Source organism: Daktulosphaira vitifoliae, unplaced genomic scaffold (genome assembly GCF_025091365.1).
Source record: "Daktulosphaira vitifoliae isolate Bord-2020 unplaced genomic scaffold, ASM2509136v1 Scaffold_4, whole genome shotgun sequence".
Classification (NCBI taxonomy): Eukaryota; Metazoa; Arthropoda; class Insecta; order Hemiptera; family Phylloxeridae; genus Daktulosphaira; species Daktulosphaira vitifoliae.
In genome coordinates, this window is record NW_026099575.1 from 26,233,178 (window position 1) to 26,250,346 (window position 17,169).

Below are 17,169 nucleotides of genomic sequence, written 5' to 3' on the forward strand. Positions count from 1 at the left end.
AAGAAATTTAATTTAAATATTCTATTTCTAATGAAAAGTTCAAAATATTACTATATACTTAAATTACAGAATAGATAAGATATTATCTATTCTGTTGTTAAATAACAAAAACTAATTTATGTTTTTCTTTGGTACCAACTGATTTGTTATCAATTTGTTTTTTATTATTAAAGTATATCAATTTATGGTACATAATATATAATATTATTATTATTAAACACATGTTTATAATTTTATCCTTAAATAATGATAACGAAATCAGATAAACTGCTACTATTCAACGTTTAATTGAATTTTAATTTAAGTTTGTAGATTGTTAAATTTGATTTTTTTAAACAATTTAGTCCGTTAGTAGTCATAATAAATGACCTTTAATTATTTTCTGTTTTTAACTAACCAAAGTATTCATTCTTCAAATTGCTGTCTTTCACTTACTTTACTTTGGTAATTTTTTTAAATATTTATTATTATATTATTTTTTGTTAGAAAATGTCTTCAAACTCTAAAGAAATTAGATATATTCCTGCATGGATGAAAAATATAGATAATTATGTATGTAATATAATGTTAAAAACCTTTTGAAAATGTATGAAATATCTTAGTTTTATATAATAATGGTATTTTCTTTAGAAAGACCAAAAACTTGATGTAACCAACAACAAAAATGTTTTAAAATTTAATGGTATAACTAATTATGCCATTAACAATTGTCAAATAATGCAATTTGCCTCTGAAATATTGTGAGTTATTATTTAACTTGGAAAATATTTTTAAATAATTATAAATTAAAAGTTTAATATTTTTCACTTATTAATAATTAGTATGTTATAAATTTTCATGTAATTTTCCATGCAGAGAACAAGCCAAAAATACCAAAAAATGTTATGGTTATGACCAGGAGTGGCCAGTTAAATGGCCAAGTGGCAAATCAAAAAAAACAGCATTAATTCAAATATGTATTGATCACAATACTTGCTATTTATTTCATGTATGTAATTTTACATGGCCTGTTTTATTTTTATCAACTGATATATAAAAATTAATTTATAGATTTTTTTTTTTCAACTTAGATATATCACTTACAAATATTGCCAACTATCTTTATTAACCTTTTAAATCTTGAGAATATATCTTGGTGTGGTGTTAATATAAAAAAGTAATATAGTTTTATCTTTGAGTTCTATTGATCTAAACGATTTTTTATCCTTAGAATTATATAGTAAAATTATTTTTTCTTTCTAGTGATTTCATCAAATTGGGGAAAGATTTTAATATAAATTTAGAAATGGCAATAAATAATATCATTGACTTAGGCAGTTACCTAAACAATGTACTAAATTTTGAGCGACACCTTAGATGGAGTATGAATGACATAGTTCAATACTTAGTAAGATCTCAGTTACTTAAATTACATATGGTGTTCCATAATTATTTACTAATTATAAAAAAATTTAATTATTTAAAAAAATGATCTATTAAAATTAAACTTCATTTGATGTTTGTTTTCCCTACAAATAAAAGTCTCATACTGAATTACTTTCTTGTTATCGATTCAAATTAGATTTTAACACAATTATAAAGTTTGTATTAAAATAATTAATAATGAAAAATTTAAAAAAAATATTGGAATCTTAGCTATCCTAGTTAAATAATTATCATTATTAAATTAACCATAATTAATAATATTATAACTTAATTATTTTTTATTTATCTTTATATTATTTTAGTTAGTAAATATTCATGGAACATCAATTTATCTTGAAAAAAAAAATTTAATTTCTTTTCTTTCTAGTTAAAAAAAAGAGTTGATAAAAACAAAATTATTAGACTAAGTGATTGGGATACTCCTGATTTAAGTCCTAATCAAATTTCTTATGCCGCAACAGATGCTTATGTGAGTAATAGGCTTTATTTTAGAATAACTGTTCTCTGTAGTTATGTCACAGACTTAAATATTGTAATGATTTATTTTAAAATTCAATCAATCATTAATTAAAAATTTTAAGATTAAATTTGAATAATTATATTTAATTAATTCAAAGAAACTTGAATGATTTTAAAACATCAAATTGAAAGGGGAGAGAATATAATTTTTCTTAACACCATCACAAAAGTTAATCTTTTTTATAAAGTTTCCATTAAAGGTACTTGGTCTGTATTAAGGTGTGTTGAATCACAGAAACAAAAGGTCCAGAGGTGCTTGTCAATTAAACAACTATAAAATATAGTAAAATTATGAGCAAAAAAAGTATAATTATTTATAATTTTCCCCTTATTTCCTACTAAGTTAACTTAAATTTGAGATTGTCCCATCACATTCCCAAGCTCCCTTTTAAATACAAATTTTTATTATTCTTACATATATTGTAATTTTAACACATATTTAACATACATACAGTGTAATTGTTTAAGATTGACTCACAATATTATTAAAAATATGAAACATAATATATTTTTTTCTTTTCAAAAGGTTATCATATACTTTGTTCTATAATTTTCAAAAAAACGAATCTCCCTATAAAATTTTGTCACCTTCAGTTATTTAAATAGATACATATATATTTAATCAACTAACAAACTAAAATAATTATCTAAAAAAATGAATGATTCATAAAAACTTTTGGACTATTTTAAAAATATTAACATTTTTATAACAGGGTAGAAATATGTGGTTAATTAATGCCTAAATTAAACTCAACCTAGAGATAAAATAAATAGACATATTATTCCAGTCTCTATATTAAAGAGACTAATAACTTCTAAAATATTGATTTGGATAAAATTTGTTATTGATCAATCATTTTTTTAGGAAGTTAATTTTCTAGTTTGTAAGGTTAAACATAAATTACTATTTAAAATTATACATTAAAATTATATATTAAAATTATTAATTAAACTAAAGTTGATAACATTTAAAGTGGGAAGATAGAACAAATATATATATATATTTTTGAAGATTTTAAAACATAGAATACTATTAACTTCTATAAAAATAAATACTTTTATTTTATAATTCTAAAGATAGTGTTCATAGTCAAAGTAAAACAAAACCTTATATTTTTTTTTTTAAGTTTCAACTAACATGATATATATATATATATATATATATATTAGGGTAGATCAAAAAGAGTTGATCTTCGAAATTTTAACGAGAACCATTTTAACTTTATTGTATACATTAAAATAGGCATTTTGTGAAGATTTGAGATTTTAAAAATAATTTTACTGATCGCTTAATGTGTTTTCAGTATTTAAAACAAAATACCCCAAAAAACAAAAACAGCTTCTTTTATTTATTTTTTTATCAAATATTATAAGCATATAAATGGTTTAATTTTTACTGTAGAACACAAATTTTTTAATTTCAAAATGTTAAATCAAAAATTGATAATGTGGATATCATAATTAGTGTCATTATAAGAAGGAAAAAAGCATTCGCTAATCTTAATAACTTATACCTTTTTTAAAAATGAAGTGTTAGTTAAAATATATGATATTCTTGAAAATATTTTTAAATGACGGTTGATGATTAAATACTTTTCAATATTTTTTTTATCAAACATTCATTTATACAAAATATAATAAATAACATAAGAAAATAATTTTATGCCATGATAAAACTATATGTCAGTATAAATTTAATTACAAATTATGAAAAATCAGCAAATCTATGTGGAGTCACAAATTTACTTGATTTTAATAGTAATATTTTGAACTTGGTTATAACGAAAATTGTATTTAGTTTTCAGTAGGAAACGGGTCAATTAATACAAACAATGAGAAAAATAGAAACTCTTTTTAGTCTTAAAGTTTTTAAAATTGTGGCAAATATGCCGCCAGGCACATTACCATGTAACATTCATGGTCGAGCCAAGCAGAAAGTTAAGAGTTAAAAATTCTTACCTTTAATTTTCTTTGATAGGTATTTTAGTTTAACAATATGATAGAATTATGATAGAATATGAAAAATTTTTGTTATTACAATATTTTTTTATAATAAACCGTTCATCTGTTATTACTTTCCAAAGTTTAATAGTTATAGACTGATTTTGTATTGATAATTTGCTGTTTAAATTACAGTAGTTATCATTTTTTCTTACTATCATGTAACATGATTTTATTGACAATTCTTGTTATCCTATATTTTATTCTTGTATATTTATATCCTATTTGCTCAATTTTCATCTATTTAAAATGATTAAAGTCCAAAATTATATCACATTGAGAATATTACCCTCAAATTGTAAATAATTCTTCTCATTTTCCATAAATTGAAAAGCACCCAAAAAATTACTAATGTTGATAGTGAAAATTTCATTTTTCAACTTTGTGAAAAGTGTATAAATCAAAACAAAAATATTTTAAGAATATAATAGTCATATATTTTCCTTTAAACATATTTCTCAAAATATTATAAATTGCTTATTTTTAATGAAGATAGATTGAAGTTGCAATATGCATATACATAAATAACTATTTTAATTTGACTTTTGAAAATTTTCTGAAAATACTTTATTTTTTTAACATATATTTAACCCTATTGTACCAAAGAGGCATCTGTCATTACTAACTTCTTGAATTACTTTCAAATTATTCTCATAACATTTTTATTCTATTAAAAAATAGATAAAAAAAATATTTACAATATTGAAAACATTTTACCCCAGACTAATATGTTCAAATTATGCCTATTTCAATATATACAAATGAAAAACAACCTCTAATACAACTAAGAAAAAGAAAGGGCTTAGTTGCCTCCCTTAAATTTGAGTTAAAACTATTATAATTCATATATATATATTTTATATTGTTTAAAATTATTTTTTGCTTATATAATAACTTCGTTTTAAATAGAAGGGTTTATTTAGCCTTCCCAGCATTTATTTCTCAAAATGCCTTGAACTATAATAAAAAAATGTTTTAGGTTTCATTACTTATTTATGAACATATAAAAAGTTTGGAGTAAAAAAATGTCAACAAAAATAATTAAATTATTAAAACTTGGAAGGATGCGATATGACCCTTGTCTTCAATTACAAAATCAGCTTTCTGAGAAATTAAAAACCTGCAATTCTAATCACATTGGATATCTAGTCATTGTAGAACATGAACCAGTATATACTATAGGTATTCGAAAACAAAATTATAAACCTGATTTAGAAAAAAAATTAACTAAATTAGGCGCAGAATTCAAATATTCAAATCGTGGCGGTCTTATAACATTTCATGGACCTGGTCAATTAATAGCATATCCAATTATTAATCTAAAATACTTCAAATCTAGTGTACGTTGGTATGTTCAAAATTTAGAATATACTATATTAAACCTTTGTAAAGAAGAGTATAATCTCAATGCAAACACTTCATCAAATACTGGTGTTTGGATTGATAATGAAAAAATTTGTGCAATTGGAATAAGATGTACTCGGTACATAACTACACATGGACTAGCTTTGAACTGTAATACTGACTTATCATGGTTCAACCATATTGTTCCATGTGGATTACATGACAAAGGTGTTACTTCTCTAAGTTTACTTCTTAAAACTAATTTAAATGTTGATGATGTATTACCTTTATTTTTAAAACATTTTGGCAGAACATTTCAGTGCGATTTTGTTAGCAATAATATATAATTTGTTATCCTGTAAAAATGATAAATTTGTAAAAAATTATTGTGTTCTTTAAAATATTTTTTTATAGTACATTGTTATTAAATAGTTTTGGTTACTTATTTAGTGTAATATGTTAACTACAATATAATATATTGTTATTAAAAATTAATACATGTAAATTTTTAAAAAATATATACTTGTCTCTCAATAATTAAATTTAACCAAATAAAAAAAAAATCAAAATATATCTAACTCAAGTAAGATTTTGCATAAATTTACTTATCTATAATAAAACTTGTTTATAAATATTTTTTTAAAATTTATAGAATATAAAACTATCAAACAATAGATTCAAGTAATTTTAATTAATAATTCTACTTATCATACAAATTAATATGTACATACAAATTTAATTTATTAATAAATAGACACATTTTTATAATAGACATTTTTTTTTTAATTAGCAAAATAAGAAACTTACAATAATTATACAATTATATTAAATTATTTTATTAGTATTTTGTTCAAGGCTAATCACATAATTAGATTTGGGTTGGTATTTTGGGAAGACCGAATTCATCAACAGCTATTTCTCCAGGTTTACTAGGTTCTTTTTGTTCTGGTTCTTTATCTGGGACATTTACTTGATCTAGGTATGATGTATCGTCATCTAAAGTTAATTCATCTCCAAGTGCTTCCAATTCAGCATTTAATTCATCTTCATCTATGTCAGGAACACCATATGTTCGACCCAATGCTTCTTGAACCTCATTAGATTGATCTAACATTTCAGCCATTTCATCTTGTAAATCCTAAATTTAACATTATAGTATTATATATATATATTCAGTTCTAGCAATATTATTATTTTTTTTTTTTACTAATATGATTTTACTTACTTCTATATCATCAATGTTTATACTCTTAAATTCTTTTTTCATTTGTTTCATGCCTGTTTTCATTGCAACAACTGTAGACTGAGTATCTTTTAAAGATTGAACAGCATAAGATGCTTGTTCCATATTAAATGATTGATTTCTTAAATTTTCCGCTTGACTTTCATACCTGTCAATTGTAGTATTAATTATTTATATAATTTATCATATAAAATAAAAACCTTTATCCACAATAAATTTGTATAACAAATTTAATTATTATAAAAAATGTTTTACTGTTTTCGTTGTTTTAACACTCTTAATGCTTTTTGCTTGAGTGAATTTTTTGCTGGACCTTCTCTCATTTTCATCATTTGATCTTTCAACTTTTTCAACTCCTTATCAAGTCTATTGATTTTCTGTTCAATTGATTCAGCTCTATCATCAACCTAAATTATATTATGGTAAATAAATTTCTATAAAATTATCATAAAAATATAATTTCAATTTTTTTAAGAACACCAACTCAAAATTTGGCCATCATCAAACTTATTATCAGGAGCTGAACCAAAAAAGTTTTTGTTGATTCTTTTACTAAAATTATCTTATGTACATTTTTCTTTTATCATACAAAACAGTATTCCTGAGAATTTGCCATACAAAATGATATTATTTGTTTTAAATTATTAAGGATATTATTATCTTCATAGAAAACCAAGTAACTCAAAATTTTGTGACTTTATTTTTGACAAATATATACGTAGAATATTAAAAGTTATATCAAGCATTTTTGGAATAAAAAGTGTCTAGTTTGAGTTAAGATGATAGGGTTTTAAACAACTTTTTCCTTAGTTAAATAAAAATGGTACTTTATTTATTCCTTATGAATAAATTCAAAAAATTAGGGATGCATAGTTTTGCCATGGAATAACTAAGGGTCATAATAAATAACCCTTGATTATTTTAATTATTTTCTTTTTTTTTACCTAGCCAAAAAGATTATTTTATGTAAAATTATTGTGAAGTATTCTATTTTTTATTAATGTCAGATCTCTAGATTCATCACTAGGGCCATAGGTGGTACTTTAAATGTATGTAGGGGGGGGTTAAATGAATGAAGAATCTTCATTTTTCATATCATTACAAGTTAATAATACCAATTTTAATAATATTAGTTGTCAATAACAAGTTAAATTAATTGCCAATTAGGGTAGAAATTCTCTAAATATAATGTTATAGAATCACCTCTTGCTGAAAACGTATAAACAATAACAATATTGCAAATGTCTTGCAAAACCCTTGTAGCACTATATAAATTTTAACAAAGTAAAAGTTTTTACTTACTCCTTTAATGACAACTGTCATATCTGGCGCTGGAGCTTTATCTTTCGGTTTTCCAAATAAACGATTCATTTTTGTCAATTTTTTTTCAAAATTTAAATATAATTAGTTTTTTATCTTAAAAATTAAAATTATAAAATTTTAATTTATTATTATTTTTAAAGAAATTTGATAACATTCTATTATCAGGAAAATCAAAACTCTGATGTTTAAAATTGATAAGCTCTTAACATTAACCAATAATAAAAAGACAAACACGTACGTTAATGTGACGTCAACGACAGATGTATTTTATTTACTATCAACACATCGGCATTTTATGAAAATTGCGGCTACTTCTAAAAAATATTTTAGTTTATTCAATTGTTTCTTAGTATATTAAATGTTTTTTCCTACAACCACTTAACACCATTTAAAATGATCTCGTCAAGCACCAGATCTTTGGCTACATTTCTATTTTGGGTTTATCACATATCATTAATCAGTTCAATTGAATTAACATTTGAACTTGAAGACAAGGCAAAAGACTGTTATTATGAACACATTGAAAAAGATATTTCTACCACATTGGAATATCAGGTAGATCTCATTGCATTCTAATAGTTAGATAAAATTTTTTCTTATTGTTATTACTATTATGGATACACAGGTTGTAACTGGAGGGCAATACGATGTTGATGTTATAATTGAATCACCTTCTAAAGAAATACTTTACAGGCAAGTTAAATCTCAATTTGATAGTCATACATTTGTAGCACCTGTTTCTGGTCCTTATGCTATATGCTTCAGCAATGAATTTTCCACATTTTCTCATAAACTTGTCTACATGGATTTACAAGTTGGCGAGGAACCAGCTTTACCTGGAATAGGAGAACACATAACTGTAATGACTCAGGTATGTGTGGTCAATTTTGTCTAATAATTATGAATTTATATTTTTATTTTTTTACAGATGGAATCAACATCTCAAGAAATCCATGAATCATTAAATAAAATTATCGATCATCAAACTCACCACAGACTTAAAGAAGCTCAAAGTCGTAAACGAGCTGAAGATCTTAATTATCATGTAGCATTATGGTCGGCAGCTGAAACTATAGCTATATTAGTTGTAGCTTTTGGGCAAGTATTTTTGCTTAAACGTTTCTTCACAGAAAAAACACCATCTCAAATGCAATACAAGTCAATGTATTAATAACCATATATTTAAGTATTTTTTTTGTTGTGTACATTGTTTACCATTAAAATATTTTATAATTGTATTATACTTTAGGTTTTTTAATACATAGTATTCCTGAGTATGGGAGATAAACTTAAAGACATTTATTGTTTTATATTAATTAAAACTTCTATTTTATCTCAGAGTTTACAATAACTATTATATGGTTTTCGTGTAAATACTCAATGAATAATTTTTTGGTTTAATCATTATTATTAATATTTATTTTAAAAAATCTATATTTTGAATAAATTGGTAATAGAAAAAAACAGATACAACATTTTTTTATTATTTATGTATTAAATAAAGTTTTTAAATTACATGACTACACCTAAAAATTCTTATAAACTTCCGTTATTTCTTAATAAGATGTTTGATATGTGTAAAAAAAAACAGTATTCTCAGTGTAATTTGTGATAAATATATTAACTAAAATTTTAAAAATTATTCTCATTCTTTATTTTTATATACTAAATAATTATAAGTGTACTTAGTCTTAAATCCAGTGCTGACACAAGGATAAGCACAGGCACCGCACATAGCATTGACAAAATTAGTGTTTTGTTTTTGGGAAATGTACATAAGACAAAATTTTTATTTATCTCTCCAAACGAAAAAAAATTGTATTTTTACCAGGGGAATCTATCACACTTCAACTTCATTCCTACCAACACAGTGGTCCTGCCATTATAATTTGACATAGGCTCACAAAACCTAGCACTGGGGTACTAATCAAATCATAAAAATGTTTTTAATGCAGAAGAAAATGTATTTTTTACATAAAAGATACTTTTTCAACTTATGAAAATTATTCTATGAATCTTATAGTTATTATTTTCATTCATATTAAGAAATTAATCTGTTTATGATGTCAAACTAGTAAATAAATTTTAATGTTGGGTAATATATATTAAGAGATTTTGAAATAAACGATTTTTATTTTTCTTGAGATAATGAAATATTAAAAAAAGTATTTCCAATATAAGTTTTATGAAAATAGCGTTTTCTTTTTTTCTCATATAATTTCGAAAAATTGAGTTGCACGATTTTTGTTATATATTGTAAATCTGCCAATTTTTTTGGCAGACATGATTGAAAAAATTTATTTTTTTAAAAATTCCCTAAAAACAAAGTGATAACGCAAGAAAAAAAGGTATTTAGACATAAAACTTAAATATCAGATCTATAAAATTTGGATCGTGCATGTCCTAGAGGAGTAATAATCCTCCTTAATACACTTATGTTTTGTCACTAAGATGACAATACGGATTTGGTAACCAATTTATATGAAAAACCAAAAATTCTACTATTCATAAACGTTTTTTAAGTTTTATTTCAATTCTAACTTTTTTAAAAACTACATTTATGTTTTTGTCCCCCCTTTTAGTGTTTAAATTTTTATAAAATTATTCATAAGAAGTTTTAATTCTTCAGTAACAGGTGGGATAGTTCTCCAAAACAAAAATAATTTCATTATAATAATTCAATTTATTTTTATAAATGTTCCAATATTTTTCCAACGAAAACTACATTAAAATAGTTCACGAGTTCAATAAAAAAGTATTTTTCAGTACATCATAGATCAGCACATTTCATTAATCAAAGCAAAAGCGAAATAAAAACAAAAGTAAAGAAGAAAATCTGAATTTGATTTGACGAACAGACGTGACAATCAAAAACAAAGAAGCAAAAACGTAAAATCGCGGTAGACGCCGCGCCGGGCGTCTGGCTGTCCCGTCTTACGCCATCCACACTAACCGCCAATGACGCAATGACATCGTGTCCCTGAAGGAATCGGCCTTGAGACGTCATTGGCGGTTATGATGAAATAGCTGAGGGCGTATGGCGGCAGCTTTTGTAGCAAAGTATGCGCTGTACGAGTGTGGCGGCTGGTCGGCGCGGCGTCAGATACAGCGGCGTCACTGTCGGACTTTGAACGCGGCAAAAAGAATCTTTTCGTCGCGACTTTTGCATGGGAGTGCCCAGATTGTTGGCCGCAAAGGCGTCGACCGACTACATTTAAACACCATAGAACAGCCTCCGAGTGATAATTGATAGTATTAGAAAACTCCGAAAACGAGTATGGCCACCGAACATTAAAATTTCATAGTTTTTTTAAGTGATTTACTAAAGATTAACTTGTGCATCCTAATTTTTATTAACAGTTACTGATTTATTAAGTTATATAGTCCTGAAGAATTTCCGATTTTCTAGAAATTTCTTTTTAACTTTCAGTGTTTCCGATCGTGTCCAATTTTTGTATACGAGTTATTTTCGACAAAAGGTGTAATGAATCACTTTTTATTGTACAATATTAAGTATTCATTAATGACTAACTACACAACTCTCCAATCCGGTCCTGCAGTTTTTATTATACCAATATAAACCACCGTAATGTACACAAGCCACAACGGAAATAACAAAGCTGTAGACACTTGTTGATTTTAACCCCGTCGTTGTAATTTTAAAGCGGCAACTGTGTTATGTTTACGGTGTATACGTTTCACATTACTGTGTAAAATTAAATTACAAGAATTTCATAGTCAAAATCACTCGCACCTCAAACATTATTTAAATAAGTCTTTAATTATTGTAATTTACTTATCTGAAGTCAAAAGTGCACATAAACGCTATTTTTCAGAAAAATTTACATTTTATTTTAAATATTTATAAATACATAGAGCTATATCGTTCAATATTATTATTACTTTATTACAATTATATATAAATGTATTATTTTAACTCCAATCAAGTATACTTAATCTAAAATCATATGAACTAAAAAGTATTTGACAAAATATTTTGTCAAATACCTAATTCTTACATGTCCAAAATAAATGATTGAAGGAACTTATGTCTGATTTTTCATTGAGATCAGTCGTTTTAAAACAATTGATGATGATGATTTCGATTTGAATTTAATGAACTAAGAGGAATCACGACCGTCGTAGTACAGTTGCTTCCCGTCAAGTTTATAATTAAAGTACAGAACTATAGTCCCATGGACAATTTTTAAAAACTATGCAATGAATAAAATAATTAAAAAATTGATTAATTATTTTAACTATAAGTACTCTAGATATTATACAGGCAAGAAATTTTATCTGTTTTTACTGAAATCTCCACCCAAAGTCAACTCTTTATTAATTAAGTAAAATATTTTGCAATAGCGTAGAAAATAATAAACGTTTTCAGTCGTTTAAGTGCTACTATTAAGTTTGTTGTTATTAATAGCAGAGAAAATATGACAATACTACAAGAACGAACGGATTAATATGACAAACTTAAGTTTTATATAATCATAAGTTTACTTTATTAACATTGGATGACTTACACAGTCGTCGAATATGATTTCTGGACGACAAAATACGGTAACATTTGTTTGGGAACAAAACGGTCAGACGTTTTATGAGAAAAGGCTGTAGAAGAAAGTTTTTACCGGACGTCCACCGTGAAGAGGAACAGACGTCGCCGAGTATAAGAAAAACAAGGCCTCCTCCTTGCGGTCGTCCTACTGCAGGCGCCGTCCAACAAATGGCAACAATACTGTAATTAAACTCGGCGCCCCCGACTCCCGTTTTTAATATCCGGTTCGATTTCCACCGGTCGTCCCGTCGCGTAAAAAAAAATTATACCAACACTTGCCGTCTGCCTCGACAGTAATAATAATAATAATAATAACATTGCGCAATCACACACTTACAGAAAACAATGACTGTGTAATTTAATCGAAGTGGCGTCGACCGATTTATGCCGTCACCCTCTTTCTTTTTTCATACAAATACATCTATATAATATATATATACAAGAACATTAAACGTATAATATTCTCCCGCGTCGGACGTCGCGCGCGCCGCCACAACGGGGCGACGGCTGCATCGGTGGCGGCAATGACGGTGGCTGTCTCGGTGTCTTTTACACACACACACACCCGTCGCGTACCTCCTCCCTTAAATATCACACGCGTGTTCACTAGAATATACCATACTCGTAAAGGGATGGTGATGATGACGATGATGACGGCGGTGTCATTGCCATCGGTGGTGGTGCCATGTGCAGCGGCAGACTTAAAAGATGTCGGACGCCAAGGCTGAAAACGGCTCCACACCCTTACAACCTTATACAAAATCACACACACACAAACATTGAGTACATATTATTATACACTCACGTATACATTGAGCGCGCGACGAGACCGACGGCGGCTGTGGCGACGTCGGAGCTCGCGCGCGCGCCACCACGCCGGTCGCACGAAGACGTCCAGGCTAGCCGTACCGGCGGCAATGGACGGCGACGCCAACATCATTCTGTCGCCAATATTTCTATTATATACGTTCTTGTTCGTATGTATATTGATAATATTCATATACATTTATTATTATTAAATGTATACACGAGGATAACAGGAGAAAACATATGAAGCAGCATGTAGGCGATTTATACCGAAGAATTCTAAAAATAGTTAACTTTCGACTGAGATTAAGCTGTTACTAGACACTACCGGCGGTGTATACAGCATGGGGACGGGTGGCTCGTTTGCCTTTATTGTACCACGTCAAAAAAGTTGAATACGCTACAACAAATTTTATTTAATAACGATTATGCAAAGCATAATAACTTTTAATAGCAGTTAAAAATGTTTTTTCGACAAGATAACGACCGTCTTGTTTACTCGTTGGCGTGACGGCAAAATGGGAAGCCGGTTAAACAAATCGGAGCGAAAAATAGGACGTTATCGGTGCCTGGCAGTCGGTAAAAAACAGAAATAATCACACACACACATAAACATTGTACACATAAACAAACACAATACCGGATCGACGCCTCGACATACTGTCGCCCCTACACGGGGGCGCCTAACCACCGACAGCACAAAACATAAACATGAGCAATGGGTTCACAATAGTGGCAAGCAGTCAGGACGTATAAGAACGACTAAAATAAAAGGTACCGGTCCTCGCGGTAGACGTCTCATGTACACCGAACCCACAGGGTTATTGGCCCCTCACGATAAATACATTATCAAAGTTACCTCCCCGACAAGACGTCTGTATGTTCTACATAAATAGCAGTGAACTGGAAAGTATTGTTTTTCGTTTTCGATCCAGATAATATTAATGTTGAAAAATGAGAAATACTTTAAATAATTTCGTCAGACAACATAGTAATGTTGTCGTTTATAATATTCGTATTCAAAATCTCGAACTTAATAATATGTACGATAATATGAACTTAATAATATAAATATTATGATCCCTTGAGTATCTGTTGATGACCTCATCACGCGCACCCTTAGATTTGTCGCACGCGGATGGACTTGTACTTAGTAACACAAACGTTGCCATCCAATGAACTTGAGTAGGGAACAAAGTGTGTGTCTCTGTTAAAGTTCCCATATAGTTACCAATCCAAAAACTAATAGCAACAACTCAATTAAACATCAGTACTAAGACAACTGAGTAGTTCATTACGCCTCGATACCTTAGAAGATTTTATAAATACGATAAAAATATAGTTTCCCTAAGATTGTTTTAGTAGACTTACTAAACACTCAAAAAATGATATTTTTATTGTAAAAAAAACAAAAAATCATGGACAAATTTAAATTTCAACTTATGGACATGACTTAAGAACACCATAAATTAAATTTTAAATTGTTGGTAATATTTATAGTTTAAAGTATCCTATAAATAAAAAAAGTAAGCATTTAACAAATTTTCTAGAAAGATAATTGAAAAATTAATATACATCTAAAAAAACAAAATCATTGAAGGTATGAAAAACTACAGTAAGAACTAAATTTAACTTAGTTTCATTTTTATTTCTTTAAAAGTTTAATTGTTTTATAACTATGGTCAGGCGATGATACAGAAGAAATTTTTCAGGGCGACAATATCACCATTTCTGTTAGCATGTGATCTATTTGTTTAAAAGTGGACGCTTTTTTAAAAAACAATGTTATTTTCGAAAGAAAAATTATTTAATAAAAATTCCTAATTATGGTTCACTCGAATCTGCTTCTGATTATGATATTATTTCGTAGAAAAACATCGACCTCTAAGGTTATCAAATTATGAGATGTCAATGGAAAATAACTCTTTAAAAAGTGCAAAAACTGATCGACACAAGCAATTTACTGGAATTATACTTTACATGCGATGACTAAAACATCTTGACGAACTTTTTACACCATTTCGTTGCAATCTATATGTGCTTAATGAACAATAGACAGAGATCTGTCGAAGACGAGATTTTTTACTTTGTCTGTTGATTTACACTCGCCAGACGTTCTACGCATTGCAGTTTATTTACGTGTACATAAACATGTTAGCTCCAACTGAAGAGCAATTGATTTGAAGACATGACTGCTGATGGATAATAAGCGCCTAAAATGGGCTATAAATTACCATACTTTTGGCAAGTACAATGAGCAACAATTACGAAACTTTTGCCAATACTCGATTGCGCGTCAATTCAACTGAGTAACCTTAATGGAATAACGAAACTGCACTTTAATAGTGTAGAGCACATAATGTACACAATTTACCGTCGACTCGTAGGCACATAGGACTTAAAAACAGTGAGTAAATCGCAATGCGGAATTATTGACGATTGGTTTAAAAACAGCAATAAATCTTACTCGTTTCGGTTCGACTCCAAATCACACACACACACACACTCCTGTGCACATAAGTACATATTTATTTACAATATTATAAAGTTACGCTGCTGGTTTAAGTATACGGGGAGAGGGCGAAATAAGAGATGTGTACTGAACGAAATTGACTATGTGACGTGAGGTCAGACGAGTTGTTGTAAATAATACAAGGGGACTTGTCCAGACGAATGGGGTGACCTAGGCGTCTTCGAGCTTCGCACACTGTCCTTGAATCTGACGCCAGTGTTATTTTCTCTGGGTACGATCATATGCCATAAGGGCCAAATGTACATTTTATATACATAGAATTCTTTTAAGTCGAAATCTTATTTACCATACAACACACGCTCTGTGCGTTGCAGGTTTTAAAGATAATAAAATTGAGAAAAAACTAAAAGTGGTAATAAAACCGCCATAAGATGTTTCCACAGAGACTTGAGCGCCTTTTCAACGTTTCCGTTTAACCGAGCGATCCGTAAAAAAACCAGATGCTTTTTCATGTTTGATCAAAACATACGAAAAACTAAAGTAAGTCTTTTCTAATCTCGTGTAATAAATTTAAATGCTCTCAAGGGACCCTATTTGGTAGATGAAGTCGTAAAAAGAGGTTTGGTGCTTGTTTTCGAGCAATTAGTCAATACTGACAATGTCAGTATGGTGTGTCTGTAACAAGCGACCAGAAACGAAAAAATCAGCTAGGGAAATCACAGTTTCAATATTTTTTTTCGATGACGGTCAGTTTTTTATGTACATATGGTATATTTTAATACAAGCAGCAGCTTAGCGGAAATTTTCCCGGTTCTTCGGCCCGAAACAACACAAATATCAAAACAATTTAAATCTTCTTTTTCAGTAATTAATCAGTGATAATAATTGAAAAACTTTTTTTTTTATATATATATAATAATTTAAAAGCATTTTTAATTCCCCTCGATCGATAAAATAATGAATTTTTTGAACTCGAACTCTTATAATTATAGAAACACAATTTGGATATTTTATGGTAGTTGAACCCGATAAATAAATTGGATTTATTAGGCAATTAAAAAACTTTCATATTTAGTTAACAAATTATTTGTTTACGCACTTTTGTAGGTTTTTATCTTTGCTCTTATAAATCATTACCTATTTACAATAATTTCAGTCAAGTTGAATTTTTTTGTATGCTGATACAATAAAGTGGAATGTTATTATGTTGATCGTGAACAACACGACCTCATAGTCAAATACTTTCATTCTAATATTCAATAATTAAAGCGGCCGCGTGAAGTTATTAAGAACCGTATCGCGCCTTTTGTTGCATTCTGCGCGCAGTTGAGTATTTTCATGAATCGACGAGGTTGTCTCATCATAAATTAGTTGCTGGCGAGACGTACCGGAAGTGTCAATTGTGCACTTTGAATCTGACGCCATCCTTCCGTTGGAACGTGTTAACGATAAGTCATAAGATAAAAAGTACAA

General features: G+C 28.0%; 3 protein-coding genes across 8 annotated transcripts; 2 read left to right on the forward strand and 1 right to left on the reverse strand.

Annotated features, from left to right (window-relative positions):
• The first annotated feature begins 267 nt into the window (after window positions 1-267).
• On the forward strand, window positions 268-5,852 carry LOC126904174 (putative lipoyltransferase 2, mitochondrial). 6 transcript variants are annotated; one of them, XM_050682932.1, is made up of 7 exons: window positions 268-552; window positions 631-740; window positions 856-988; window positions 1,071-1,156; window positions 1,243-1,387; window positions 1,793-1,894; window positions 4,925-5,118. In XM_050682932.1, the coding sequence occupies exons 1-7, from the start codon at window positions 490-492 to the stop codon at window positions 4,964-4,966; spliced, it is 681 nt and encodes a 226-aa protein (XP_050538889.1). In that variant the 5' UTR covers window positions 268-489; the 3' UTR covers window positions 4,967-5,118. The 6 variants fall into 6 exon arrangements, with proteins under 6 accessions (XP_050538889.1, XP_050538892.1, XP_050538890.1 ...); XM_050682935.1 differs by lacking the exons at window positions 631-740; window positions 856-988; window positions 1,071-1,156; window positions 1,793-1,894 and having other exon boundaries at window positions 275-444; window positions 4,925-5,852; XM_050682936.1 differs by lacking the exons at window positions 268-552; window positions 631-740; window positions 1,071-1,156; window positions 1,793-1,894 and having other exon boundaries at window positions 872-988; window positions 4,925-5,852.
• Window positions 5,853-5,960: 108 nt separating this feature from the next.
• On the reverse strand, window positions 5,961-8,001 carry LOC126904176 (charged multivesicular body protein 5). Its single transcript, XM_050682938.1, has 4 exons — window positions 7,835-8,001; window positions 6,788-6,939; window positions 6,515-6,680; window positions 5,961-6,427 (listed from the first exon to the last, which is right to left on the reverse strand). The coding sequence occupies exons 1-4, from the start codon at window positions 7,901-7,903 to the stop codon at window positions 6,158-6,160; spliced, it is 657 nt and encodes a 218-aa protein (XP_050538895.1). The 5' UTR covers window positions 7,904-8,001; the 3' UTR covers window positions 5,961-6,157.
• A 123-nt stretch (window positions 8,002-8,124) lies between these two features.
• LOC126904177 (transmembrane emp24 domain-containing protein 3) lies at window positions 8,125-9,494 on the forward strand. The gene is made up of 3 exons (XM_050682940.1): window positions 8,125-8,410; window positions 8,481-8,726; window positions 8,784-9,494. The coding sequence occupies exons 1-3, from the start codon at window positions 8,249-8,251 to the stop codon at window positions 9,024-9,026; spliced, it is 651 nt and encodes a 216-aa protein (XP_050538897.1). The 5' UTR covers window positions 8,125-8,248; the 3' UTR covers window positions 9,027-9,494.
• Window positions 9,495-17,169: the final 7,675 nt, after the last annotated feature.

Bases quoted from the DNA above. Each gene is read 5' to 3' on its own strand.
- LOC126904174 (XM_050682932.1), top strand. From the start codon at position 490: ATGTCTTCAAACTCTAAAGAAATTAGATATATTCCTGCATGGATGAAA. The intron at 741-855 runs GTGAGTTATTAT...TTTTCCATGCAG, and splicing joins CAATTTGCCTCTGAAATATT to AGAACAAGCCAAAAATACCA. The intron at 1,388-1,792 runs GTAAGATCTCAG...TTTTCTTTCTAG, and splicing joins ATGACATAGTTCAATACTTA to TTAAAAAAAAGAGTTGATAA.
- LOC126904176 (XM_050682938.1), bottom strand. From the start codon at position 7,903: ATGAATCGTTTATTTGGAAAACCGAAAGATAAAGCTCCAGCGCCAGAT. The intron at 6,681-6,787 runs GTAAAACATTTT...TACAATTGACAG, and splicing joins GTGTTAAAACAACGAAAACA to GTATGAAAGTCAAGCGGAAA. The intron at 6,428-6,514 runs GTAAGTAAAATC...TGTTAAATTTAG, and splicing joins TAAACATTGATGATATAGAA to GATTTACAAGATGAAATGGC.
- LOC126904177 (XM_050682940.1), top strand. From the start codon at position 8,249: ATGATCTCGTCAAGCACCAGATCTTTGGCTACATTTCTATTTTGGGTT. The intron at 8,411-8,480 runs GTAGATCTCATT...ATGGATACACAG, and splicing joins CTACCACATTGGAATATCAG to GTTGTAACTGGAGGGCAATA. The intron at 8,727-8,783 runs GTATGTGTGGTC...ATTTTTTTACAG, and splicing joins ACATAACTGTAATGACTCAG to ATGGAATCAACATCTCAAGA.